The following is a 27073-nucleotide window of genomic DNA, read 5'->3' as shown; positions in this document are numbered from 1 at the left end:
GCCTGCAGTGTCCGTGGTCCGTCTGTCTGTGTGTGTGCCTGCAGTGTCCGTCTGTCTGTGTGCGTGCAATGTCAGCCTGTCTGTGTGTCTGCAGTGTCCGAGGTCCGTCTGTCTGTCTGTGTGCCTCCAGTGTCCGTCTATCTGTGTGCCTGCAGTCTCTGTCTGTCTGTGTGCCTGCAGTGTCTAAGGTCCGTCTTTCTGTGTGCGTGCTGCAATGTCAGCCTGTCTGTTCGTTCCCCCAGCAAAAAAAAGTGAGCAACCACTGTCAAGGAAACCACAGTGTCATGGAGCAGCCCCTCTCCTATCTGTTCCTTCCTTCAACAAATCTCGCACAGGGTGAAACGCCGAAGATGCACCACTCCGTGCCAGCAGGAATAAGAGGACTTTGCAAACAGCAAAAAAAAAAATGGAGCACATTAAAACTTGGCTGCGCAGCCATGTAAGAGGCAGGGCATGTCTGCGCTTGTGCAAAGTAGTATATTATAACCAGCCACGTAAGAGGGCCGATCTGCGCTTGCGCAGAGTCCCCATCTCCAGACCTCACACGCGTCACCCAGCATCACAGGCACTGGTCACGCTCGAACCCGCGCCATCTTAAACCTTTGCACCTAGGATCTCCGTGCAAATCAGAGCGCTCCACAGCCCGGGGATGAAGTGCTGTGTAAATGTCACAGTGCAGTACATGGTATAGGCCAATTCTACTACAGTACCTGCTTCAGTGCACACTTGCACTGAGAACAACTGCTGTGCTGTGACAGCTGTGTGGGCGGATGGCTGTGAGAGCTGTGTGGGCTGTGAGAGCTGTGTGGGCTGTGAGAGCTGTGTGGGCTGTGAGGGCTGTGAGAGCTGTGAGAGCTGTGAGAGCTGTGAGAGCTGTGAGAGCTGTGAGAGCTGTGAGAGCTGTGTGGGCTGTGAGAGCTGTGTGGGCTGTGAGAGCTGTGAGGGCTGTGTGGGCTGTGTGGGCTGTGTGGGCTGTGTGGGCTGTGTGGGCTGTGTGGGCTGTGTGGGCTGTGTGGGCTGTGTGGGCTGTGTGGGCTGTGTGGGCTGTGTGGGCTGTGTGGGCTGTGTGGGCTGTGTGGGCTGTGTGGGCTGTGTGGGCTGTGTGGGCTGTGTGGGCTGTGTGGGCTGTGTGGGCTGTGTGGGCTGTGTGGGCTGTGTGGGCTGTGTGGGCTGTGTGGGCTGTGTGGGCTGTGTGGGCTGTCAGGGCTGTGAGCTGTGTTGGGCTGAGAGCTGTGTTGGGCTGAGAGCTGTGAGGGCTGTGAGGGCTGAGAGGGCTGTGTGGGCTGTGTGGGCTGTGTGGGCTGTGTGGGCTGTGAGGGCTGAGAGAGCTGAGAGCTGTGTGGGCTGTGTTGGGCTGAGAGCTGTGTGGGCTGTGTTGGGCTGAGAGCTGTGTGGGCTGTGTTGGGCTGAGAGCTGTGTGGGCTGTGTTGGGCTGAGAGCTGTGTGGGCTGTGTCGGCTGTGGGCTGTGTGGGCTGAGAGAGCTGTGTGGGCTGTGAGAGCTGTTGGCAATATAAATAACAATGCCATTTATTTATAAGTAAAAAAAAAAGAAATGTCATGAGCAATGCCAATAACTCTAACTTTTCCAAAGGCGAAACCATTGCATTGTAAATGCTTGTTTTGCATCCAAGCAGTAACTAGCCACTTTTTCTAAAGGTGTAAATCTGACTTCTGTCTTGCATTGTAAACTGTTCTCAATCACAGCGCGGACGTGATCTCCCGGTATTTTATTTATTGGATAACAGTCTAGAACAATATCTGGCAATAATTCAATTGGACATTGAGTTTTGTGCTGAGAATCTACTTGCAGCTTAACAGTAGGATCCATTAATATTAAACTTGAGAATTTTCATTTGCTGGAGAACTTGATGACCACTTGATCACCCATTTGTACTTCTGATTCTTTAACTGCTTTCAAACACTAAAGTTCGAAAGCTGTTCTTGATTGAGTGTGACAATGTAATCATTGAGGTTACTTACTGCTCATGAAGTTCTAATCAAGTGATTATGATCTGCTTTGATCATGGAGGCCTCACCTCAAAGTTCACTCTCGCCTCAGTATCCCACATTTGTTTTCTGGCTTGTCTTGTTACTCAGTGTTACAGTTCGATGCTGAGTCTCCTTTTTATATTTGGACATAGTTAGCAGTAGCTTACTTTGGTATTAGCTGGTTGCTGTTTACATTTTGACCTTTGCAGAATCGCAGCGTGTCTAACTTGCCTGCAGCATATGGTTCACTCTACCTCCCAACGTTTAAATTGTGATATCACAAGGTGTCACACTTGTATGCCTGTTGCTTTGAGTGGACTGATTAGTAGTTTGTGGATGCTCCATAAAAGGAAATGTTAGTATTACAGCACTTCAGCACTGAGTCCCAAAAGATGAAAATCTGAAATGCTCCTTTCCTTGGTTTGAGTCTGCCAAAGTTCAGCTCTGCAGACTAGAGGCATAGATCTTTTGACATGTTCCTCAGCAGATTGATCCCAGGCATATCCCTGGGACCATAAACCTTTTTCCTTCCACTCAAAGATAGATGCTGCCTTGCAATCAATCCATGCTCAGTTCAGACTCCCCTGCTGGAGTTGCCCCACTCCATTCACTACAGGGCTAGGTGCTGAGCTGTCTGACCTTTTACACAGTTGACTCAGACGACTGAGCAGGTTCAGACTTCTACAGTCACTTCTTCACGTGTGGTCTACAAAATAGAATGTTTACGGCATTTAGGTCTTTGGACCTCACCATGCCAGTAAAGTTCAGTAAATGGGCAGAACTACTTCTGATCATTTTTATAAATGGGTAGTGTGACCCAGACCAAAACACATTTATTTGTGTGTAGAATTTTGTATGGTTTCCACATTTGAATAGAACATCTTGTAAGCCAGGTACGTGCCTTTGTAATCTATTTTGTTGGTGATCATGTATTACACATGCATCTTATGTTTCAGTACCTTCTTTTAGAATTGCAAGGAAATTCATTTTAGGGTAAATGTGTTTGTCTGAAGTCTACCCACCACATTGGTCATCTTTCAATCGGTGTACTCCTCTTAGTTCTTTCTAATGGTAAATGTTTCCAAGATAAATCTGACTTTGCCATGAACGTCAGTGTCTAGTCTTAAACCATATGAAATGCTTTCCTTTAGTATTTTAGGTTTAGTTGAAGGACTGAATCAATCTGATTTGGAGCAATTTTTCTTCTTAAATTTAAACTACCGTCTCAAGTTATTCATTTGAGTTAACACTGCACCTTCTGTTAACACATTTCATTGCTGCATTATTACTTCTGAGTTTACCAAATGATCGCACTGCTTATTTTGTTATTATTGATGGCCATTCGCCATTACTGTAGGTGGGATAAACCCAAAATAATATTTGGTGTAAATCCATGGGAGTTTCTTTTATCTTTCCCACTTGACATCTTTGTGTATTTGTGGCCTCTAGCATATCTGAATCGAGCTGGATAAGAGGGGCAGTCACTCTGGTTGCAAGGCACAGTCCATATCCTTGGATACAACCGACGTGCAAATTAAGCTGGCACCTTTTAGGTGCTGAAGCACTTTGTCTGCAGGTTCGGTTCTTGGTGGTGCAGTGAACTATTCAAAGTGAACTGGCTCTACTTTTTTTCCTGCCTTCCCATTTCTTGTGTTCCATCAACTGTTTCTAAAGATGAGCTTTCTTGCAAACGGAGAGTTCTTCACAAGGTAAGTTGATAAAGAATTTGCATATTCTGCCTTTGTCTTTCGTTAAAGCGGATATGAGATCATGTTGGGGTCTCTTGAAGTGTCATGTAGAGCATTCTAACACCTGTATAACCTACAACCAAGTTTCACCTAAGCAAGAATTTGTTTAACGCATTGAGTGTAGCGTGAAACCTATTTGATGAATTGGTGTCAATATTTTATAAGGGGGGTTTGATTCTTAGGCTATAATAAAAACAAATGCTTTTTACTTTTAGGAGTGGGACCAGCATGTCAATGGACCAACACACCGAAGAAGATGCCAACTCCTTCTTGAATTGTAGGATATTTTTGTGCTTATTACCTTTTGAATGCTATAAAATTACAACATAATGTACTATAACTTAATACTTTTCACATGCATAACTGTGCAATATATTCATGTTCAGCATATGAAATGTGAACAAATCTATTGTAAAGTGTTTGATTATGTAGGGGTTTTCATCATTTTCTTTGCTGACCATACATTTAAAATTTGTTTGCTTAATTTAAAAGCAATCGGCTGCTTTTTGAGGCAGATTTGAGTATTGAGTGAATTGTTCAGTGAATTGTTCATGGCATTGCCGCAATCAACCCCATGCTCAGTTCGGCATATCCCTGGGACCATAAACCTTTTTCTTTCCACTCAAAGATGGATGCTGCCTTGCAATCAATCCCGTGCTCAGTTCGGACTCCTGCTGGAGTTGCCTTACTATATTCACTACTCTGCTAGGTGCTGAGCAATCTAACCTTTTACACCGTTGACTCAGAACGACTGAGAAGGTTCAGACTTCTGCAGTCACTTCTTCACCTGTGTGGTCTACAAAATGGAGCCCTCCACTCGCAAACAAATATTTTAGGGGCAAAGACCACAACAGTTTAGCTGATTAGAATACTGTGTTTTGTAGTGAAATTGTACTTCAATTTGCTTCCAGCCTTCCAGTTGACGTTTCTCGAGACCTGCACAGGACCTCCTGTAGGCCATAAAGTTGCATTTTCTCCAAATCTTTGACAGAAAGGACAGACATCTGGATGATGGAAATGGGAACACTAACAATACAAACACAGTGGTCAACTGAGCCTTTTTTTTTTTTTTCTTCTTCCACTAGGAGTGCACTTCACATAAAGATGATACTGTGTCCCTAAACAGGTTTGGGAAGGTTGCCAAAGATAAAAGACTAGTAGAAAGGCAGAGCTAATTTCTAAAGTATTCTTTATCAATAACTGTTCTGGCAGGCATAGTGGGGTTAATTTTGATGTGGTACCCTTCCATGAAGGCAGTAGGACTGGTTTCTGTAGGCTGCAGCCTACTGAAAACATAGGCTCTCCTATTTTGCCTCCCATTTTCTTACCCTTTGAGAGCGGTTTTGATTGAGTTTTCTAGTACCTCTTTACTTAAGGTTTTTTAAATAAAGAATAATGGTGAAAATTTGCCAGTATGACAGCCAAAAAAAAAGCTTTAGGAATTAATTTTTTCAGTAATAAGTGACAAGTTTATGACAAGTGAATGGGGGCGATTAAACAATGGGCTTCTGAAGTGAGAGCTTTCAGAATGTAAACTTTTTTTGTCAAATCTGTTTATTGCCATTTCAAACAAAGGTTCACATCGCGTTAGACATTTAGACAGTATCCTCTCAGTAATTGGGCATGTTAAATACACAGTCAGCGACATCCTAACATACAAATAGGGAATGCTTGGGCGCGATAAGTGAAAAGGATAACCACCCATTACTGGCACAGGTGCATATTGCCGGGGCAGCCGCCCCAATTTAGGTCCATGACTCACAGAATGTAAACTCTTGATCGCTCCAAGATCAGTTTGTTACCAATGCGTGGGTCCCCACTGGTGAATGTCTTCTAGTAATTAAATCTCAAATGGCCTGTTTCAGGATTACTGTACTGGGTACATCTGAGTACTGCAGTTATTCCAAGGAATTATGTTAAACTCCCTAGGGCAGGATTTCCGAAACTGGTCTGAAAGCAAACTGTTTAATTTTTTTGTGTGTCGCAGACATACCATCAGTAATTACAGATTAAATTTTTTCTATTTATTTATCTAGCAGCAGATTTCTTACCTTTGAATGTCCCAGGTTTCGTACTGGATCTGGAAGAATTTTCTTTGATCAATACCCCTGTGTGCCAATTGGTGGCGCCAGTTGAATTAAGGCTATCGGCGTTGTCCGCGCTGTATCTGACATGCGTGCCACCTATAAAGGGCACCACCTCTGCCTGCTGACATTGGTTCTTTATTTGCAGCGTAAGTCATGCGCTGATCTGAGAACTACCCTCTGTCCCTTTTTGACCTTTTGTTCCCCATCTCCCACGCCACCCCACTCCACCTTTTGGTGTATAGGGTGTCCTCTAGGACCGAACCCACGGCAACGCTGGCATGCCAATATACAATGATGGCGGCAGGCACATTTAAGGCAGTCACATGCCTCTATTCCAGAATGCGTACTGACACCCTCCAACCTCTTACGCTGCTGAAGAACAAGTGGGAGGTAGACTTGCAGATGGACATCCCAGATACGACGTGGTCCCACCTGGTGCGAAGGGCTGGCAAGAGTACTAGAAATGCACGTTTCCAGCTAATACACCTTTATATTCTCCATAGGGCCTACCTTACCCCGAGCAAAATAGCGACGTACTTTGGTGTAGCAGACGCGGCGTGCCCCAGATGTAATCTGACATGGGCAGATCTAGTGCATATGCTAAGGGGCTGTCCTCATTTACAAGATTACTGGAGGGAGGTAGGGGACACACTGAATGACTTAACGAATAGAGAACTGCAGTATGACAACGCGGTCACTATATTACATTAGTTCCCACACACAAGCAAGAACAAATTGACAAGCAAATTCATCGACATGGGCCTACTTATAGCGAAGAGGGAGCCGACCAAGGGTTGGAAGTCTAAGACGGGGCCAACAAACCGGAGGTGGCTGAATGTGCTCTCTGTTGCCGCCCACTTCAAGAATTCAATCAGGTACCAGCTGGCCCGCCGTAGATCAGACGAGAAAGCGCAGGAAGCAGCGATGGCATGGGAAATATTAGTGCAGGCGTCGAGGGATAGCACAATGGAGGACGAAGGGGAGGAGGAGGAGTCAGGTCCCGCTGACCCCAGCAGAGATTACAAGGATACCGGCACCTGCACCAGACACGCACACTCAGTAAATAATACAATACTCCTAAGTCCCATGCCATAAACACAAATCCCAGCTCCAGGCGTAGACGCAGACACAGACACTGAGGGGGAAAGGGGGGGGGGGACGGCATCCCATGATTCAGTAGCGTATCAGGAACGGAACTAGACAAGTGTGGGAAGGGAATGGGGCGAAAAGGGAGAAAAGCAGAGCGGACGGCCCCGTAAGTAGACCACAGCAGGCAGCCAAGCCAAGGGAGCATCATGTGAATGAGTGACACCGCCCGACCTCCGGGATGTGGGCTGAATGGCTGTGTACAATGCACCTGGGAGGGGTTATGAGTGCAATGTGTCTGCACAAGGAGATCCGAAGTTACTTAATGTATGCTGAATATGATTCTGCAATAAAAAATGTTAAAAAAAAAAAAATAGGGTGTCCTCTAGGAAAACCTCTCGGTTAAAGCTGTGCGGTGCCTGGAATCGACCTAGGATACAAAAGTGTATGTTCTTGGTCGATGGCCTGGTGCTCTCCACCTGGCATCAGAAAATGTTCCATAGAATTGGAATAACTTTCTTTGGATGCTTGGGGGAACATGGTTTCCTTTTTAGTGTGTGTAAAATGTGAGCTATTAAATAGCAATATGTATATCCTCAATATCTATTTTTCTCTTTAAGATACCCAGAGTGGAACCCAGATTCTGGACATGGAATGTAAGTATAGAGCAGTATGCAAACCTATGCTGTTTTGTACCGTTTTAAATGTTAAAAATGTAACTTGGGATTGGCTTTTATTTTCGGTATTGTAGAGTTAAGTACACGAACATTGACTTGCTTAAGCTTTTTAGTTGTACGCTTCTGACACTTACTACTTACTGTTTCTAGAGTGATAAAGCTTAAACATCGGCTTTTTTCCATTTTGACAGGCGCCAATAAAGGAACCACTCTTTTAAAGCATGTAAATGTGGTTAATGGCCATGGTTGCCACCTAGCGTACTAGAGAATGGCCTTCTACAGATTCACCACTTTCTTTGCATTATGGTCTTTGAAAGTCCTCGTAATGCATGTAAAAAAATAAATTCCAGTTGGATAATTATTTCAGTTTGCCAAGCTACTGTGGGTGGGATGTTGGGACGCTCTAGGCAGCGGGGTAAGGATTAAATCTAGACATGTAGTGATTAATGTGCCCCATATGTTTAATATTTTGCCTTGGACGTTTGTATAGCAAACATTCCAGAAGTAATCCCTCTTTGTGCTCTCTGCGGGTGCAACAGCATGTGATATTAGGGTGTGTGTTGTAGACAGAAATCTGTGATATTTTACTGGCGGTTTACTATTCTGGTCAGTCTGTTTGGCGGTAAATTGCAAAGATGGGTTGTGATTTTTCAAAAAAAAATTTGGGACTGGTCTGGAGTGCATTTACAATTTGTGTTGCATAGGCACTTAAAAAAATGTAATGTTGGACATATGACCGCATTATCGACATCGCTTGCACCAATAATTACAGTGGAGAGAAGGCATGGTTGACCAAGCAAGGCAAATGCAGCACATTGTATCGAATCAAAATCATCAATCTATTCAACTAGATCTGTTCCCATTCAGAACTAAGCGGGAATGGTTGCCTAGAGGGGAGGGGGGGGGGGGGGGTTGAGTGCACTCTGTCCCAGGTCTCCCAAATCAATATTGTAATATTCCATCCATGGCCTCCATATTTTACGGAATTTCCTGGGGCACCTTTTTTCCCCTGTATGTAACGTTTCCACATGTATAACACACAAGTATTCCTGTATGTAAAAACATTCCCACTCCCGTGTGGGTGGTCTGCACTATCCATTATGTGTAGTCCAGCCGTATCCTACTACCCCTGATGAAGGATCTTGTAATATATTAGTCTAATTCTGGACTTGATTGCAGTTTCCGTGGGATGCAGCAGTTCAAGTCTGTGTCCTCCAACTTTCCTACGTCCCATACCCATCCATCCCTCCAACTCGCCCTGGAGCTGCCTCCCTTCCAATGGGGCGTACACTGGCAGGTCCGTCGCTTCTAATCTTTCAGTCTCCAAGCATGTCTACGCTGCAGGTATTTAAAATATTGCATCTTATGTGATTGGTACTCCCTCTGCAGTTGGGCGAACAAGATCAGGGACCCCCCCAACCAGGATGTTGCCAATCCTTGGAAACCTATAGTATCCCAGACCGCATAACCCTTCAGCGTCCCTATTTCCTTTAAATTCGACCACTCCTGAGCGGAGTCTCCCGAGTTACTCTTTTGTCCTATCCTATGTATTTCCCTGCTCGCCTCCAGGCCTTTATTGTACTCTGCGTCGCCAGTAAGAGGCCCCTCCAACCCCTCCCTCCGTAGAGATGGTGCAGATAGGAGTTGGTTTGGAATTGCAATAGCTCAAGTGCGTGTGTATGGTGGTCTCCTGGCGCATAACACCAGCACCAGGGAAAATAGTAAGGGGGATAAGGAGCAACCCTGTCTCGTCTTTCTCTGCAGAAGTCTGAAGTCTTGCCCTTCACCCTCACATTTGCCATTGGAACCTGGTACAACAGCTTCACCCAGGTCATAAACTGGGGCCCAATCCAAACTGTTAAAAGGCATGCATTGTATATGGCCAGTGCACTGCATTGAAATGCTTTTTTGGCATCCAATGAGAGGAATGTGTGGGTCTGCTCTTATTGTAATTGTATTGTATCGTAATTGCATTTATATAGCGCTTACTACCCCTGACGAGGCGTCGAAGCTCTTTTTCGGCGGGGGTAGCACGCTACTCCGGGACCCACAGATGATTAGTGTTGAATTAGTATAGTGAAACATGCAAGTACATTTTAAGTGATGGATAGGTTAGTCAGTTATTTGGATTTGGAATGATAGCAGAAGGATAGAGGAGGACAAAGGTTTGTATTTATGTATCGCTCGCTTGTTGACGCATGCTATTCAGGGAGCCTATAAAGGATTAGTGGTGAATTAATATGGTGAAATATGAGGTAATTTCAGTGGTGGATATTAGTCTGTTACTTGGAGTGAGAAGGTTAGCGGATGGATAAAAGGGGAAGAAAGATTTGCATTCATATAGCACTTGTTACCCCTGATGGGTGTTGAAGCGCTTTTTTGTAGAGTAGCACGCCACCCATAAAGGATTAGTGTTGAAAATTAGTATAGTATAAATATGAAGTAATTTGAGTAGTAATGTTGTTCTGTTATTTGTACAGTATATTAGTATAGTTGAATATGGAATTTGAGAAGTGAACATGTTAGTCTGTTAATTTTGATAGAAAAAGGATAGTGGAGGGATAAAAGAGTGAAGGTATTTTTATTTTTTTAAGTCAACTGATGGAAGGATCATTATATATTTGTTAGTGATAAAAGGTGAACTGTTAGGAGTAATTACAGCAGGGAGAGTGTGTCTGAGTGGGATGTAGTTATTTATGGTGTTGGTTGGCGTTGTTAGTAATGAGTGTATTGGTTAGTGGTATAGGATTGAGTTGTGTACTGTTTGTGGGTGATGGTGTATATGTGTGGTAGTTGGGATAGTAGGGTGTGTAGATGTGGTTTGGTGGGGTTAGTGGTGCATGCTGGTACATTAATCTGTGCATAGTGTTGTGCGTGGTGTATATTTGGTGTGAGTGTGTTGCTCTTTGTGGTTGTGGATGGTGAGGACTGGGTATTGTTAAATGAGAAATGGGGCAGCATTTCTGGTCCTAGTCCCGAACAGGCCCAAACAGGCAAGTACCCTTGTCCTCTCCACCCTTAACAGGCCCAAACAGGCAACTATCCTTGTCCTCTCCACCCTTAGCCTCGACGCCCGGGCTGAGACACCCCAAGTCTGGCCTTTTTTGTGGCCCTAGTAATCAGGTGACCCCTTCAGCCAATGGTAACCCTAGCCCTAACACTATCCAATCACAACACTAGCCCTAACATCTAAAACCATTAGGAGACCAGGACCTTGCACCCAATCTTAACCCTAGTCAAGCACCCAATCAGTTCAAAAACCCTGATCTCTACGTCCAATAAAGGCCTTAGCCCTACCACTAGTCCCAACCCAAGTCCAAGCAGACAATGGTACAGGTAGCCCTAGTCCCTACTTCCAATAGTAAGCCTAACCCTACTTAGTCCCACAACTGGTCCAACAACCAATCACACCAGAAGCCCTAAATAGCTACTTCCAATTAAAGATCTAACCCTAGCCCCACCCTTCTCCCAATAACATAGGAAGCCCTAGTCCCTACTTCCAATAGAAATCCTAACCCTAGCCCCAACACTGCAATGATTGAATCACAGACCGAGAAACCAATCAGAACCCTCAAATACCCAACCAATGAGGACATTAACCCTAACCCAATAGAAACACCAAATACAACCACCCTAACCCAATAGAAACACCAAATACAACCACCAATCAGTGTACACATGTGCCAACCACTAGCACACCATATAAGGTCCCAGCAACCTCAGACAAGGTTTGCTGGCCAGGGAGTTGGAAGCTGCTTGCTCCTGTTCAGAATCTCCTAGGAGACAGACCGGCTCAATCCACAACTTTAGACTTCAGCAGGTAAAGGCTTCACTAACTCGAAATCTAACAATACTGTTTGAATAAAGCTTTACTCCCCCTGCTGGCCAAAAAAACGAAGTGCACAGGCCCCAGTAAATAGTTTTGCAGCGCGAATCTTTCTGGATTCACTATGCTGTGCATTATTCCGCAGTCTTGTGGTTGGGTCCGGAATCGTAGGAGTTTTTTTTTTTTTTGCCCAGGTGTGCGTCGACGTTCCACCTTTTGGTGTATTTCCGGTGACGTCGGCACGCTTCCTGTGGAAGCACCCACTCTTGGGCGCCATCTTCAGTTTCTTTTTTCCGCGGTTGGGTCTGGATCGTTCCCGAGAGGGCTCCAGACCTTTTTGGAGAAAGAAGAAGAAAACACGCAGTTTTTGGACGAAAAACATTGGAAAAGACTTCAGGAGACTACATCGAGAAGATCGACGAAGGAGGGAAGGAAGTTCAAGAACTTCGAATTTCCATCGAGGAATGCGAGCGCAGGGGGCCCCCTGAACGCATGAGATGTACAAGACTCCTTTCAAGTTCTGCGCAAATTGCCACCACAAGTACGCGCAGAAAGACCAGCACCCGGTTTGCAACCTCTGCCTACCGGTAGACCACGAGAGCAGCGACTGCTCCGCCTTTACGCCGAAGACTCTTCGAGTTCGAGCGAGACAGAGGGTGGCCAAAGCCACGATGCAGGGCAAGGGCCAACCACCATCCCTTCAAGACCTGGGGCTATCTTCAGACGAAGAAGACAACAGCGCTGCCGAAGACGACGGCTACACGGTCGTAGAGACCGATATTACGAAGACTCCAAAGAAGGTAGGAGACTCTACGGCCCTTAAAGCCCCGAGAGACCCTGAGTCTCGAAAGATCGAGGGAAAATCCCCAAAAGCACCGACGCCATAAGCTTCGGCGCCCGAACCTAAGCCCAGTGGATTCTCTGAGAAGGAGTCCCCGGCGCTGAGAGCTGAAGAACAGCAAAAGCCGTCAAAACTTCTCCGAAAAGGAACGTCCGAGGGAGAGGGACCCGAAAAGGGCTCAGACGCCGAAAATAAGCTTGGCGCCGAAACCTTCGGCGTCGAAAATAGGTTCGGTGCCGAATTTACCGCCAAAAAGACCGGCCGGCCCATTGGACGCAGATCTTGCTGCCGAAATGGAGAAGAAGAGGCGTCTCGAAGCCGAGATGGAAAACATCCTGCAACGAAAGAAGGATTTCGACGCAAGGATGAAAGACTTCATAATCCCGACTAAGCCCAAGCCACAGGTGCTCGAGGAGGAAGAGGATGAAGTCGAGGAACAGTCGGAGAATGTCGAAGCATTCGACGAACCGGACGAAGACGAGGCCGCCTCCGACTACTATGAGGAGGACGACGACCGCAGGAGGCTCCTGGGTTCGGCGACCCCGGAAACTCAGGAGACAGACTGGCAAGAAGTAGACACAGAGTCCTGAAGAAAGCGTCGACACGTATCCTTCGAGGCCTTCGCCGCCAGATGACATTGGGGTGTACAACAATCAGGGATGCAGCAGCCGTCTTCAAGGTGAAACTCGACGAAGAACAGCAGAAGGCTGGCTTGCTTCTCGAGACATTGCTCCCCACACAGACCAGGAGCCAGTACCTGCCAATGCTGGAAAGTGTCATGGCACAAGGGAAAAAAGTCTTCAAAGAGCCGGCAACATGCAAGGCAGTCACCCCTGAAAAGAAGTATAAACATTCATCCAATGACCCACCCTATATCCCGGGCACGGTCTCAGCTGACTCAATCATTGCTGCCAAAGCAAGGAAAAGGACTAATGTGCCTACTACCTCAAGACAAAGAGAGCAAGAGGATGGACTTGGTAGGGAGAAGAATTGAAAGGAATGCCGTGATGCACTGGCGAATGGCCAATTCCAACGCACTACTAAACAGACATCAGTACCAGATCCTTGAGGAACTGGGCCAGTTGATAAAGAATATGCCTCAGGAATTCAGGGACAGAGCTGAAAACCTGGTCGAAGAGGGGAAGAATGTGGCAAACTCTTGCATCAAGACAGCTCTGGACGGAGCTGACACCTCCAGTAGGCTCATGATGATGGGCATCACAAAGAATACAAGCCTGGCTCAGGGTGTCGGGCTTCAAACCAGAAGTACAACACAGCATCCTGAACACCCCGTTCAACGGACAGACCTTATTCGGGGCCCCAGTAGACGAAAAGCTCAGTCAACTAAAGAAAGACAATGAGACGGTGTGGGGCTTCAGGGGGGGTCTCAAATAGATTCACGCACACGGGTTGTCGAGGTAGAGCAGGTTTTTTTATTTGATACAGCCTGCGTTTCTGTACAGGCACCCGGTAAAAGGGTAGGGGTTGTTCTGCCTCCTCCGTCGTGGTTCTTCCCCCTCCGGAGCGTCGATCCCAATGCCTCCTGGGAGTTGTAGGTCTTTGTCCCGCCGTCTCGTAGTCCTCGACGTGCCGGTATGTGAAAAAGAAAGGAGAACAAGTCTCAGTACACGTGTTCTGTGATATACTTCGTGTGAGGGTAGGGGGTGAGGAAAACACACGTGCTCGCTACTTTTCCTGCTCAGTGACGTGATCCCTTGTGCTCAGCAAACAACAACAAGGGTGTGTAGAGGAGGATCGTGCATTAAGGGGGCTTCCCTCGCCTGATGCCTGCCCACCCTGTGAACTTGGACCGTACCTGGTCGAGCCACACTTCCGTGTTAGTGTGGCTGGGCGATGCGCGTTCCACAGAGCCTTCTTGCTTCTTGCGGTAGCCGCCCTCAGCGTTGTCCACCGGTCCGGTAGTCGCCTTTTCCCCTGGAGTCTCGTCGTAGCTCCGGTCCGCCTCTGCTTCTCTCCCCGTCTTCCTCCGAGGTCGCGCTGGTATGCCCTCGTAGGTCCTCCGGTGTTCCTCTGCTTCCTCCGCGCTGCTCTCTCCGTCCTCCTCTTCCTCTGTTCTCAGTCTTTCCTCCGCCCTCCGTTCGTCTTCCTCCTCCGTCCACTCCGCTCCGCTGTCTCTCCACTCACGCCACCAGTCTCCTACTCCGCCTCCGGGTGTCTCGCACACCTGGCTTGATTCTGGGATGGGTTTTACCTCTTCGGGGAGGGCGTGCCGCCATTCCGGATCCGCCCCCTTAAAGGTGTACGCCAGTCGCTCCTCCGCATCGGACCGTCGTCGTACTTCATCAGATGTACTCCATGCCTCTGTATGCTGGACAAAAAGGGCAGACACATTAATAGGCATACCAGGGGGCCCCTCATCCGGGTCCCCCACGTCACAGACGGCAAGGTCCATGGGGGCATTGCAGTTCAGAGGGCCGAAAAGGGGCACCCCATCAAGAAGGCCCAACAGCAGGGGGGGTAACCAGAAAGGAACATCGCACCAGGCGTTCCAACAATCCCACCAGGCGCAGAGCCAAACACAGCAAGGACAACAGAAGCAGTCCTGGCAATACCAGCAGAGGGACCAGTCCTTTCGCGGGAGAGGCAATGGACGTGGCCAGAATAGGAGGGGAGGACAGCAGCCCCCGCCAAGTGACTTGGTCAGGCAACGTGTGCCCACCCAAATAAGAACTCCCAGGGTGAGGCACAAGGACAACATGCAGGGGTCAAGCACACTAAACACCTGCGTACATGTGAGACCAGTGGGAGGAAGACTAAAGCATTACTTCCAGGAGTGGAAGGCAATAACTTCGGACAAATTGGTTCTAAACATCATGCAGTTCGGATACTGCATAGAACTGGAAAAGACACCAACAAGCAGAAAGCCAAAAAGAAGGCAACTAGCAAGGAAAGAGCTGCAGCGACTTCAAGAGGAAGCAAGAGAGCTCCTGCAAAAACAAGCCATAGAACCAGTACCTTACAGAGAAAGGAACAGGGGAGTGTATCCAACGTACTTCCTGGTGCCAAAGGTAGACGAAACAATGAGACCCATACTGGACCTAAGGTTCTTAAACAATCTCATAAAAACGCAAAAATTCAAAATGACCTCCCTACAAGAGGTGCTTCCTCAATTGCAAAGAGGAGACTTCATGGTCACCATAGACCTAAAGGATGCCTACCTACACATACCAATGAACAGAAGTCACAAACATCTGCTCAGATTCGCCATAGGTGAACACCACTATCAGTTCACAACCCTAGTGTTCGGTCTAAAGTCGGCGCCAAGGGTCTTCACAAAGTGCCTAGCAACAGTCGCAGCACACCTAAGAAGGGAGGGAATACACGTATACCTTTACCTGGACGACTGGCTAATAAGAGCAAGGTCATACCAGATATGCAAGTAGCATGCACAGAGAGTGACAGAACACTGATGGAGCTGGGATTCTCCATACACTGGGGGAAATCCTCAATGGAACCAGAACAAATAAAAATGTTCCTGGGAGCTCAGATCGACACCGTACAGAGCAAGGTGTTCCCAAGCGAGAAGAGGTCAGTTGCGCTGGTGAAGGAGACAAAACTCTACCAGAGGGGGCAAGCTCGGACAGTGAGAACAGCGAGCAAGATCATGGGCATGATGGCATCATGCATACACCTAGTGCCAAATGTGCGGCTGCACATGAGACCCTTACAGGAGTGGTTACAAGAGCAATGGTCACAAGCAACAGGTCGTTGGAAGGATCTAGTGGTTGTAAGTGCAGAAAGAAATGGCATGGTGGAACATGGAGAACTTGACAAGGGGAAAGACTCTAACGCCGCCAACGGTGACCATCACCACAGATGCATCCCAGAAGGGATGGGGAGCTCGCATGAAGAGACTCAGAGTGAGGGGTTTGTGGACACCAGCAGATGCGGTAAAACGCATCAATTACCTGGAGTTGAAGACCGTTTTCCTCGCTATAAAAGCCTTCCAGACAAAACTTTACAACCAGAGAGTGTTGATCCAGATGGACAACACGACAGCGATGTTCTACATCAACAAGCAGGGTGGAACACAATTGACCACGCTTTCGAGGCTGGTGCAGGAGATATGGTCATGGGCCATCCCTCTCAACATAGACCTGCTAGCCATACATCTGCCAGGGAAGGACAACGTAGAAGCAGATTGGCTCAGCAGACAGACATCGGCAACCCACGAATGGGAGCTCAATGCACATGGTACGAGAAGGCTGTTCGACAGGTGGGGGACCCCATCGGTGGACCGATTTGCAACACGCCAAAGACAAAATGCCAAAACTTCGCATCCAGGCTGTCCGGGGAGGGGTCCCTGGGGAATGCCCTATGAATAGACTGGTCGAGGACATTTGCCTACGCTTTTCCCCCAGATACCGCTGATGCACAAAGTCCTCAGCAAGTGCAGAGCGAGCAACATGACACTGATACTGGTCGCACCACAGTGGGCCAGGCAGACATGGTATTCGCAGATCATGGAGATGGCACAGAGCGCACTCCACAGATTCGGAAGGAGAAGGGACCTGCTCTCCATGCAAAACGGGCAGGTGCTACACCCAGAGAACCTGAGCCTGGTAGCTTGGCTCCTGAGGACATAGAATTTGCGCATCTGAAACAACCAGAGAGCCTGAGCCTGGTAGCTTGGCTCCTGAGGACATAGAATTTGCGCATCTGAAACAACCAGAGAGCACCCTGAGGGTACTTCGGGAGGCACGAAGGCCCAGCACACGAAAGTGCTATGTATCAAAATGGAAGAGATTCACTCTATGGTGCAGGAGAGAGAAGCTGCACAATAAGATGCAAAGGGACTCCACGGTGCTAAGATACCTCACGCACCTCATCCTCCTTGAGAGTTCACTTTGCAGCAATAGTCGCTTACACAAGAGGGGAAACGTGTATGAGTTTTTTCACCTCACAAGTGGTTAAAAGATTCCTGGAACGAGCTAAGAGGATTGCACCTCCAAAGAATGCCACCACCTGCATGGAACCTTAACCTGGTCCTAACAGAACTGATGAAACATCCTTTCGAACCAATTCACAAAGCATCCCTAGAGAAGCTAACAATGAAAACAGCTTTCCTGGTAGCAATCACCTCGCTGCGCAGGGTAAGCGAACTACAGGCTCTAACGTTACAGGAACCCTACATCCAAATTCACAATGATAGGGTGGTAATGAGAACGGACCCACACTTCATGCCGAAGGTGGTGTCAGGGTTACACATGAATCAAACCATTCAAATACCAAGTTTCTTCCAGAAACCGACAACAAGCGCTGAACGAGCTCTTCACACCCTAGACGCCAGAAGGGCAGTCATGCACTACATTGAAAGGACGAAGGAACACAGGAAAACAAAGCAATTCTTTGTTTCCTTCGCAAAGAGTTTTATGGGAAAACTAGGAACTAAAGGAACAATTGCGAGATGGATCGCACAGACAATACAATCCTGCCACAAACAGGCAGGGCAAGAACTGGCAGGAGGGACACGGGCCCACTCTACCAGGAAAAAGGGAGCTACAATAGCTTTCCTAGCCAACACACCCATTCAGGACATATGCCTGGCGGCAACATGGGCTTCGGTGCACACGTTCACAAAGCACTACTGTGTGGATATACAGATGAACAAGGAAGCACAAGTCGACACAAAAGGTGCTTCAACACATATTCAATAACCAACGCTCATCTTCCACCCAGCCGCCACAAACATGAGAAACCGCTACAAAGTCTATGCACAGCATAGTGAATCCAGAAAGATTCACGCTGCAAAACTAATAGTTTCTTACCTGTCGGTGTAGTTTTGCAGCTTGAAGATCTTTCTGGATTCACTAGCGAACCCACCCACCTCCGCCAGAAAGATGAGGCTGGAGAGGAAGGGGGTTGAAAACATGGACAATTACTTGAACAAACAAACCTTGAAGGTTAAAGCGGTGAATGACTTACTAGAACATTGCCATTACTTCGGTAACAGAACAAACACGAGAAAAAAGAATCCGAAGATGGCGCCCAAGAGTGGGTGCTTCCGCAGGAAGCGTGCCGACGTCACCGGAAATGCACCAAAAGGTGGGACGTCGACGCCCACCTGGGCTACCAAAAACAAAGAAAAGACTACGATTCCGGACCCAACCACAAGACAGCGGAATAATGCACAGCATAGTGAATCCAGAAAGATCTTCAAGCTGCAAAACTACACTGACGGGTAAGAAACTATTCGTTTAAACAGCTCACAGAAGCACCCTCTGATGTAGAAAATCCCTGTTGGTGGGGGGGGGGGGGCGGGGGGGCTGGCCTCACGGGCTTGTGAACACAAAATGGTGGCTGGGGGTGCACTGTTTGAGCACACATGCCTAAGCACAAAGCAAAGGAGAAATTTGGGGGGAAAACAGATTTGTCACCAAGGAATGAGAGGGACAAACTACAGAGGTTGGACTGCAAATCTCACAATTCAACACACTAAATGAAGGCAATCATGGGCAGGGAAAACCACACATTTAAAACACAACACAGGTGATAACATATGCAATTACAGGCAGGCTAAAACCACAATTTTTAACTGTAACAACCACAGGCATAGACAGTAAACACAGAGTGAAAATCGTTTTTTAAACAACTTTTTGTCTTGGGAAGAGACGGCACTAGTCTGTCTCCTTACCACTTCCTGGACTCTTCTCACTGCAATCTGGGGCACATGTGGGCTGCAACTCACAAGATGGAGGAGCATGATTTGGGGTGCACCCAGCAAGGCCTTAAGGGGCCTGGGCAGTTGTGAGAGGGGGGCTCAGACTTGCCTGGTAGCTGAATAGCCAATGGTCTGCTGGCCTGGGGGGTCTGGGCAGCTGCTTGCTCCTGTTCAGAATCTCCTAGGAGACAGACAGGCTCAATCCACAACTTTGGACTTTAGCAGGTAAAAGGTTTCACTAACTCGAAATCTAACAATACTGTTTGAATAAAGCTTTACTCCCCCTGCTGGCCAAAAAAACGAAGTGCACAGGCCCCAGTAAATGCAGTTGAAACAAAATCCCTGTTGTACATCTTTAACAGGTAGGGGCCTGGGAGTCCTCCGTTTTTCCTAACTTATTTAGCTGGTAGCCTGTTGGGTCCTGGAGTGTTCCTGGCTTTCAGTCTGCCTATTACTCCCTGTATCTCTGCCAGTGTAATGTCTTCCTCTAACAGTGCCTTCTTCTCGACGCCTGGGTTGGGATGTGAGTTTCGTCCATGTATGCAGGTATTTGGGCCCCACCAGCAAGGGCGAGCTTTGTAGAATTGCGAATAGTAACATGCAAGTTCCAGGCTATGCCCTGGGCCTTGTGTAAGGTATCCCCCTATTATCTTGTGTAACCATTTTGTCTCTTTCCTTCCCTCCCAGCCATGCCAGTAGTAATCCCCCCTTATCTTCTACATCATACAAACATTGTTGAGTGGCATGAATCTGTTTTTTCGCCTCTTCATTGGCTAGGGCCTAATATTCCTTGTGGAGTATTGTCGCTTTGCGTTGGTTGATGGGATCTGTCGCAGTCCAAGGAGTGGCCTCCAGTTCCAAAAGGTGGCATTTGAGGGTTACCATGTTTCGTTTATTTTGTGGGCCAGGATGTTTTGTTCCATGTAGTATGCCATCTTGCTGGCCACGCTCCATGTTGCATAGGCGCTTCCAAGGTTTGTGCACTAGCTATATGAATGCTTTTATGTGAGGTGGTTTTGTTACCAAGCACTGTAGGTGACAGGTAATGGCTCACTAAGATGCTTAATGGTGTATGTGGGATGCTCTGTTTAATCCAGAGCTTCTGTCTACACATGTTTGACTGTGTATGTTTGGGTTCCTCAGTTTGTCACTTATTGGCGGAAACCCATCCACAAGAGCACCTTTTGTCTGCCTCATTAATTCACATGGTGATCTTGCCTGAAACCTTAATCGGCCCTTCCAAGACTGGTAATGCTGTCTGCTTGCCTGCATTTACGTGCATGAGTACAACTGAGCTGAAACAAGAGTCAGTTGATAGGAGCAGAACCTAAACAAATTTGTAAATGGCGACTCAGCCACCTATGGTCTGAGTGGCTATTTGTGAGCACAAGTTTATTCCTTAAGCCCCTCGTGCTACACATCCAAGGATGAAATGCAAACCCATTGACAGGCGGCCCTGCTCGACCGACTGTTTGTGGCCCGCCATATATCACCCTATTGCACTGTCATCCATACAAATCCAAATGTGTATTAGTTCCCAGAGCAGCAATGTGTGTAAGTGAATCGTAAGCCTCCTTCCCTCAACCATCGTAAAGTTTCATCTTTGTTTTAGTAAGTAATATATTTGGGTGAGTCAACACCGCAAACCTGGCAAGTGATGTGATGAATAACTTTGCACTGGAATCCCCTAGGAACTCTTGTATTCCAGTTGTGCTCCAATCCAACTTCTTCTTTCGTCATGTGAATATTTCTCTCTCATGGCTTAACTCATACCATGAGCATGCATAATCCAGGACTTGCCTTGAAGTAGATGGAACATGTAGGGCAAGATCACTTTGCTGGGATTTACAAAATTCTTAAAAGTATGTAGAATTAAACTTTACTGGTTCAGTCAAGATTTTATGCAAGACTGATTAATGTAGTTGAAACTAAAGATTTTGTTTTTTTGGGGAGACTGGGTGAATGGAGGAAGACTCACTAATGTTCACACTATGAATGTCTAATTTCTCTCCCCCCCCCCCCCCCTCCCGTCCCCCCATTTACAGTGATGATCCGTTCATGTTGCATCAGTCTACAAACCCTGCTCCAGGAATTTTGGGACCTCCTCCCCCACCTTTACATATGGGTGGTGGACCCCCAGGACGTGGTGGTTTTCCAGGACCCCGTGGTCCCATGGGTATGTATCTGATATTGTTACCATACAGTCAGCCCAAATACTTCGTTTCATTTGGTTTGTTCTGAGCCTAGTTAACACTTACACATAGGCCAGCACAGATCTATTCCAGTAGTTTTTGTACGGATTAGTTAAACCACTAAACGCCATAGCGCATTTAAGCATTTTACTTAAATTCAAACATGTCTAACCTACTACTGCATATGTAAAAGAATTTAAATTACTTACTTTTCTCGTTCCAGGTCCTGGGAATGGGGACATGCCAGGGCCCAGGTACATGCAAAAAGGTCGAATGGTTAGTACAATACATTTTTCTTTCAGATGTTTTACATTAGTATTCAGTGTCTGTTTGACCAATATCAGTATTATATATTTAGCCTGAAGATGTCCTGTTTTATTTACTGGTCAGCATTTGCCATATCTGTTTTCTACTCATCATGGTCTGTTCCTTTTTTTTCTTTTTGTAAGCCACCTTAGCTTATCTAGCCACATTTCATACTATTGTAGACTAATATTCTTAAATCTGATTGAATTGAATTCATGGGGCATTTGCGTTCGAAGAATACCCAACACCGCAGCCAACTTCATGCTACCAGGCTTGTTTTAGCTGTTCAGTGGCTCCATTTTGGAGTTCGACACAGAGAAGTGTAGAGATTCTTTGTTTTGTTGCTAAATTAAGGTCTCTGAACCATGGCATCACCTAAGTCTTCTGTGTGGGTCATACCTGGCTATCATCCCCCGAAGGGGTGTCTTTCATAGATTCACATGCTTGAATATTCCCCGTCGTCGAAGTGGGAGTCCCACGGTAAAAAAAATAGCAATAAATGCTAAATTTATACATATATATATCCTCGCATTCCATTGTTTTGAGTATATGTTTTGCCGTGCCCCTCAGGCACACCTGTAGATATTGTGCGAACTCGTATTTCTTTTGTAGTATTGTCATGTGCTTAGCCCTCTGACCTCATAAAGAGTTCAGAGGTGTTGTTGTTAATAAATATATAGTTTATTTTCATAACAACCTGTGTGGTGTGCTTTCATCTGGTATTCAAGGGGTTATATTGTGGTAAAACATTGCTCTTAAACAGGGGGTACCTCAGGGCTCTGCCCTGAGTCCGACCCTGTTCAATTTGTATATGGCTCCTCTTGCAGATGTGGTACAATCGTATGGCATAAATTTAGTATCGTATGCCGACGATACCCAACTGCTCATCTCGCTATCCCAAGCCCCGACCTTAGCTGCAACTAACTTCAAAAACTGCATGCAGGAGCTGGCAGGTTGGATGAACCAACACTGCCTAAAACTTAACGGCTCCAAAACAGAGGTTCTTGTGATAGGTGGTAGCGATACCAGCTGGACTCAGGAATGGTGGCCTTCCTGCCTGGGACCTTTACCCACCCCTGCCGTGGAAGCCAAGAACCTAGGGGTTTGGGTTGACCCCAGACTCTCCTTTGATAGTCATGTCCACAAAGTGGTAGGGAAATGTTTCTGGGTGTTAAAAACTCTAAATCGCACTCTAGACCTTCTCCCGCTAGAGGCCAGACGTACCCTGACCCAATCACTAGTCACCTCCCGTTTTGATTACGGCAATGTGCTCCTTTTAGGGACAACTGAAAAGAACAAGAAAAAGCTTCAAGTCCTACAGAATACGGCAGCACGGCTAGTCCTTAAACTACCCAAGAGAGCTCCTTCTAAATCCGCCTTGGATGCCCTTCATTGGCTCCCCATAAGAAAAAGAATTCTCTTTAAGGCACTGCTCATTAGCTACAGGATCATCTCCGGGACAGCTCCTGATTATCTCAAAGACTTAGCCATACCCTATGAGCCAAATAGAACTCTCAGCTCAATGGGGAAGGGTCTCCTTAAAATTCCTCGCGTAAAGAAGGCCAGGATGGGTGGTCGCTCTTTCCGCGCTCTGGCGGCCAAACACTGGAATACCCTTCCCACGCACATCAGATTAGCTGAAACAGAAACCAGTTTTAGGAAAAACTTAAAAACCCACCTGTACACCCTATGATTCTGGCCTCTGCATCCAGCTACTCTCTCCACAGCGCGGGGACACGCCGGGAAGGCGTCACCAGGCGCTTTATAAACTCATTTATTATTATTATTATTATAAAACAGCTGGCTTCACATGCCAAAAGAGTTTAGCCTAAAGACTGCTTTTGTCCACGCTACTAGGATAGCTGGGACTTACAACCAATCACCATAAGGGTTGTTTGGACTGATACAAGGTGATCACTAGAATTAGTGAGCATCATATATCAGGCCAACTTCTCACAGTGATGACCACAGAAGTTAGCTTGGTGTCTAATTACACTGTGTATTACCATTCTATGTGCCAGAGTTATGTAAAGCTTGGTATGCTGCTAAATGGTGTACCTCATCTCCTTTGCTTGTCCTTTTGTCTTTCCCGTGCACCTCTGTATTTGCAGTTGAGAGCCATGATTTCGGTGGTGATCTATTAGGTGTTTTGTCTACCATGGGCAGGTCGTTTTTTTTGAATTTGAGGCAAAGGTTTGGCCATCTTTTAATTTTCTTGAAAGCATTTGAGGTCATGGGGGTTATCCCCTTCGGGTTTTTCAGAAAGATTGTTATTAAAACACAGGACATTCAGCTTGCCGTAGGCGTTCTCATTTCTCTATTGTTGGATCTTTCATAGATTTATATGCTCGAGTCATACCCGATCTCCTCCTGGGAATCCCACAGTAGACCTAGTGAGCAGTTCAGAGAGGGCCTTAATATAATAAAACCTTTATCATAGCTGGTCCTAATCTGAGCAAACCAGTCTTCACCTTTCCCACCAATTTTGCGCCCCCACCATATTTCAGGTTGTTTCAGCTCAAGTTTTAGGTGTTTTTCTATTTTGATGCTCTGCCAATACTGAGAATTTATACACTGAAGATGGTAGTAGGTATGCTTTTTGTCAAATGTGTTTTTACTCCTGCTTTGAGAGGATGACCTGCTTCCAGCAAGCTACACTTTGTTTTGATAACAATTGTCTTTTTTGTGGATGACCAAAATCCATTAGCAGTTTGACAGATTTCTTGAATTGTTTGGGAAGGAAGCAGAGTTTCTGTTGCAGTAACAACCCACCCCCACACTTTTTGCCAGACAACTGATGCACTTGGACTTGATGTGCCCTGGGTCCCTGCCAATCCGGTTCCTATGGCCTGTGTTCTTTCCTAAAACTGTACCTTGTACCCCCAATTGGTACCCCTCTGGGCACATGTCGGTCCCTTGTCAAAGTTACCATGGTACCAAGGGCACTGTGGCCAGGCAAGGCTTCTAAGCAGCACTTATTATACATACCACTGTTAAAGGCCCTGTACCTACCTACCTACCTACACACACACACACCGTGTTTTGGTGCACAACTGGGAAGTTTGGTATCAAACTTCTCAACACATTAAACCCACACTGATTCCAGTGTGTCAGTTAATGAAAAATGCCCTCAAGAGGGCATCTTAAAGATGCGCCCTGAGAAACAACCAACCTCTCTGGTGGGTTGTCTGACTGGTACACACCAGCCTGCCACCACAAGACATGTTTCTGGACCCCTGTGGTGTTTAGCCTTCACTCCCTAAGCCCAGAAACAAAGCCTTTCCTGGGAGGAGGTGGTCACAACTCCCTCAGGCCAGGAAGAGCCTTCTGTGGCAGGGGAGCTTCAAAGGCCTTGCAGCCTTTGTAATGCGACCCCCAGCCTCCTGCTATCAGGAGCAGGTCCCCTTCCTGTCTCCTCTCCTTTTCAACAGGAAGACAGGTGGGAAAAATTAGCCAGCCCAGAAGTTTTGCCCACCTCTGCCATCCCCACTCAGTGGGGGAGGCGAGGTGATGCCCACGCTTCAGTGCCCGCCACCTTTATGCAGGCACGCCGCAATTAGGGATTGTGCTCACTCCCCCACATGGTGTAAGCACACCAAGGGTGTAGTCACTCTAAGGTCAGTAGCCCATTAGCTACTGACCTCAAGACCTTTAAAACTTGCCCCTAAATATCGTATTTAAGGGGAAGCCCTGAGCCAAGAAGACCGATTCCCGCAAACTAAGAAGAAAATGGATGAAAGATGCCCAGCAGTGGAGACTGCAGAGAACTGACTTTGACCGAGCCGTACCGGCCCGTCTGCAGTTACCAGAGATCCTGTGCCAAAAGTCGCCTTGTTCTGCAGCCAGTGACCTCCAGAGCCCTGGGAGGACTGACCGCCTTCATCAAAGACTGGATCTCCTGTGAACAGCAACTCTGCTAAAAGAAAACTCCGAAGACAGACTGTGGCTCCACGCGTGTGGCCCGCTAAGGTGAAATCAGACCTCCAAAGACACCCCTGCATCCAGCTGCCCTGCACCCTGGAGAAAAGAACTGATGTGCACCTAGTTCCCCAAGCCTTCCAACTTACCTGCCTAGCTGTTGGTTCCTCCCAGAAGTCTTCCTGGACTGAGCCTGCAGCTGAAATCTAAAACTAAAAATCCCCATTGAAAACGGCACTCCACGCCAAAACAGCACCCAGCCGCTGCTGCGGGTGCACTTTGTGTGCTAAACCCTGAGCCTAACAGCAAGTAATATTCTCCCACAACCAGGTGGTCTGTTCGTAAGCAACCACCAACCGGAGGCCCTTATCCCCCATTGGGTTAAATTTGGCCCCAGCACCCGGCGCCTTAGTGCCCCTGAAGGCGTTTTAAGAGTGCATCCTCAACCCTGGGGGAACCCTTGTTCTAACCCCATAAACTTAACCCCAAAGATATAGTACTTAGATTTTTATTTATTTATTTATGCGATTTTCTATAGCGCGAACTTTACCCGAAGGTGTCAGAGCGCTTTACATAAGCACCAGTTGAGAAACATAAGGACTTAGGATTACATGCGTTACAAAAAGGATACACGGAAAAAAATTGCAAATGTACAAGATGTAAAGTCACACAAGGAGGCGATACACATTGATATACTCTAAGATGGTATAAAGGTCTAATGCATATACTAGTGATTACTCTATATACATAGGGAGGGGATACACATGGATATACTCAAAGAGTCACATAGAAATGGAAGAGAGCACACCGGTCTACTGCATATACTAGTGATTAGAGTTATCTCTATATACATAGGGAAGGGATATGACTGGATATACTCAAGGGTCACATAGGAACGGTAGATGGTACAAAGATCTACTGCAAATACTAGTGATCAGAGTTATTCCTATAAACAAAAATAAGCACACATAGTAGAGATCCTCAGGCAGAGTTCCCTTAAGTGGGGCTGTAGGGGGACGAAGTCACAACACCAAGGAAGGGTGGGAGGGAATAAAGGGTAGGGAGAGACGGCAATGCATGAAAGGGAGGAAACATTTGAGGAACCTCAAGGGGGAAACGAGGGAAAAGGGTAAAAGACGAAGGAATGGGCAAGAAGACAAGCCGGGGACAAAAGAAAAACGGCCGAGAGCAGCAGCAAAATGGCGGGTAGGAAAAGTGAGGAGGTCCATGAGAGTCTGTGGTCCACCAATACAGTGCCTCAAGTGTTTCCTGTACCAGGGTGAATAGTTAAGGTCATCCGACACTCCGATGCATCTTATAAGAGTGCCCCTGGCCAAAATTAAAGAGCCCTTTTCGGCCTGATGCCTGCTTGTAGACAGAGACAGTTGGTCTGAAACATTGTCCTGCAAGGCTTCGGTATTCCCTACCACAGTCCTGGTGCAGGCATGTGGTATTCCTCCGCATGCTGTGTGGTAGGCTGGCGCGCGCACACCACCATGAGCAGGTCCGTGGAAATCCAGATCAGTCTTACGTGACCCCGGGGCAGTCTGGTGATGTCGACAGCCTCAGCGCTCCAAGTGGAGGAATCCAGCAATTCTTAAGATCAGGGGCAGCTTTTGGTGTGTGAGGGCAGTGAGTTGGGTTCAGAAGCTCAATAGGGGGAGCCGATCGCCAGTTGCAGGTCGCCGCCAGCCGCCATTTTAAGGTCACTTCTGTAGTA

The 27073-nt window shown here is 47.0% G+C and overlaps 1 protein-coding gene across 3 annotated transcripts in view; it reads left to right on the top strand.

Annotated features, from left to right (window-relative positions):
- The window catches only part of MATR3 (matrin 3), a 220662-nt gene that overhangs the window by 22917 nt on the left and 170672 nt on the right, over window positions 1-27073 (top strand). For all 3 annotated transcript variants that reach the window (XM_078653344.1, XM_078653343.1, XM_078653345.1), the window contains 4 exons: window positions 3954-4015; window positions 7532-7567; window positions 20983-21113; window positions 21353-21405. In XM_078653344.1, coding sequence (XP_078509470.1) covers window positions 3954-4015; window positions 7532-7567; window positions 20983-21113; window positions 21353-21405 — 282 coding nt within the window. The remainder of the gene's footprint in view (window positions 1-3953; window positions 4016-7531; window positions 7568-20982; window positions 21114-21352; window positions 21406-27073) is intronic.

Source organism: Lissotriton helveticus, chromosome 7 (assembly GCF_964261635.1).
Source record: "Lissotriton helveticus chromosome 7, aLisHel1.1, whole genome shotgun sequence".
Taxonomy (NCBI): domain Eukaryota; kingdom Metazoa; phylum Chordata; class Amphibia; order Caudata; family Salamandridae; genus Lissotriton; species Lissotriton helveticus.
This window is presented reverse-complemented; position numbering and strand designations above follow the sequence as displayed.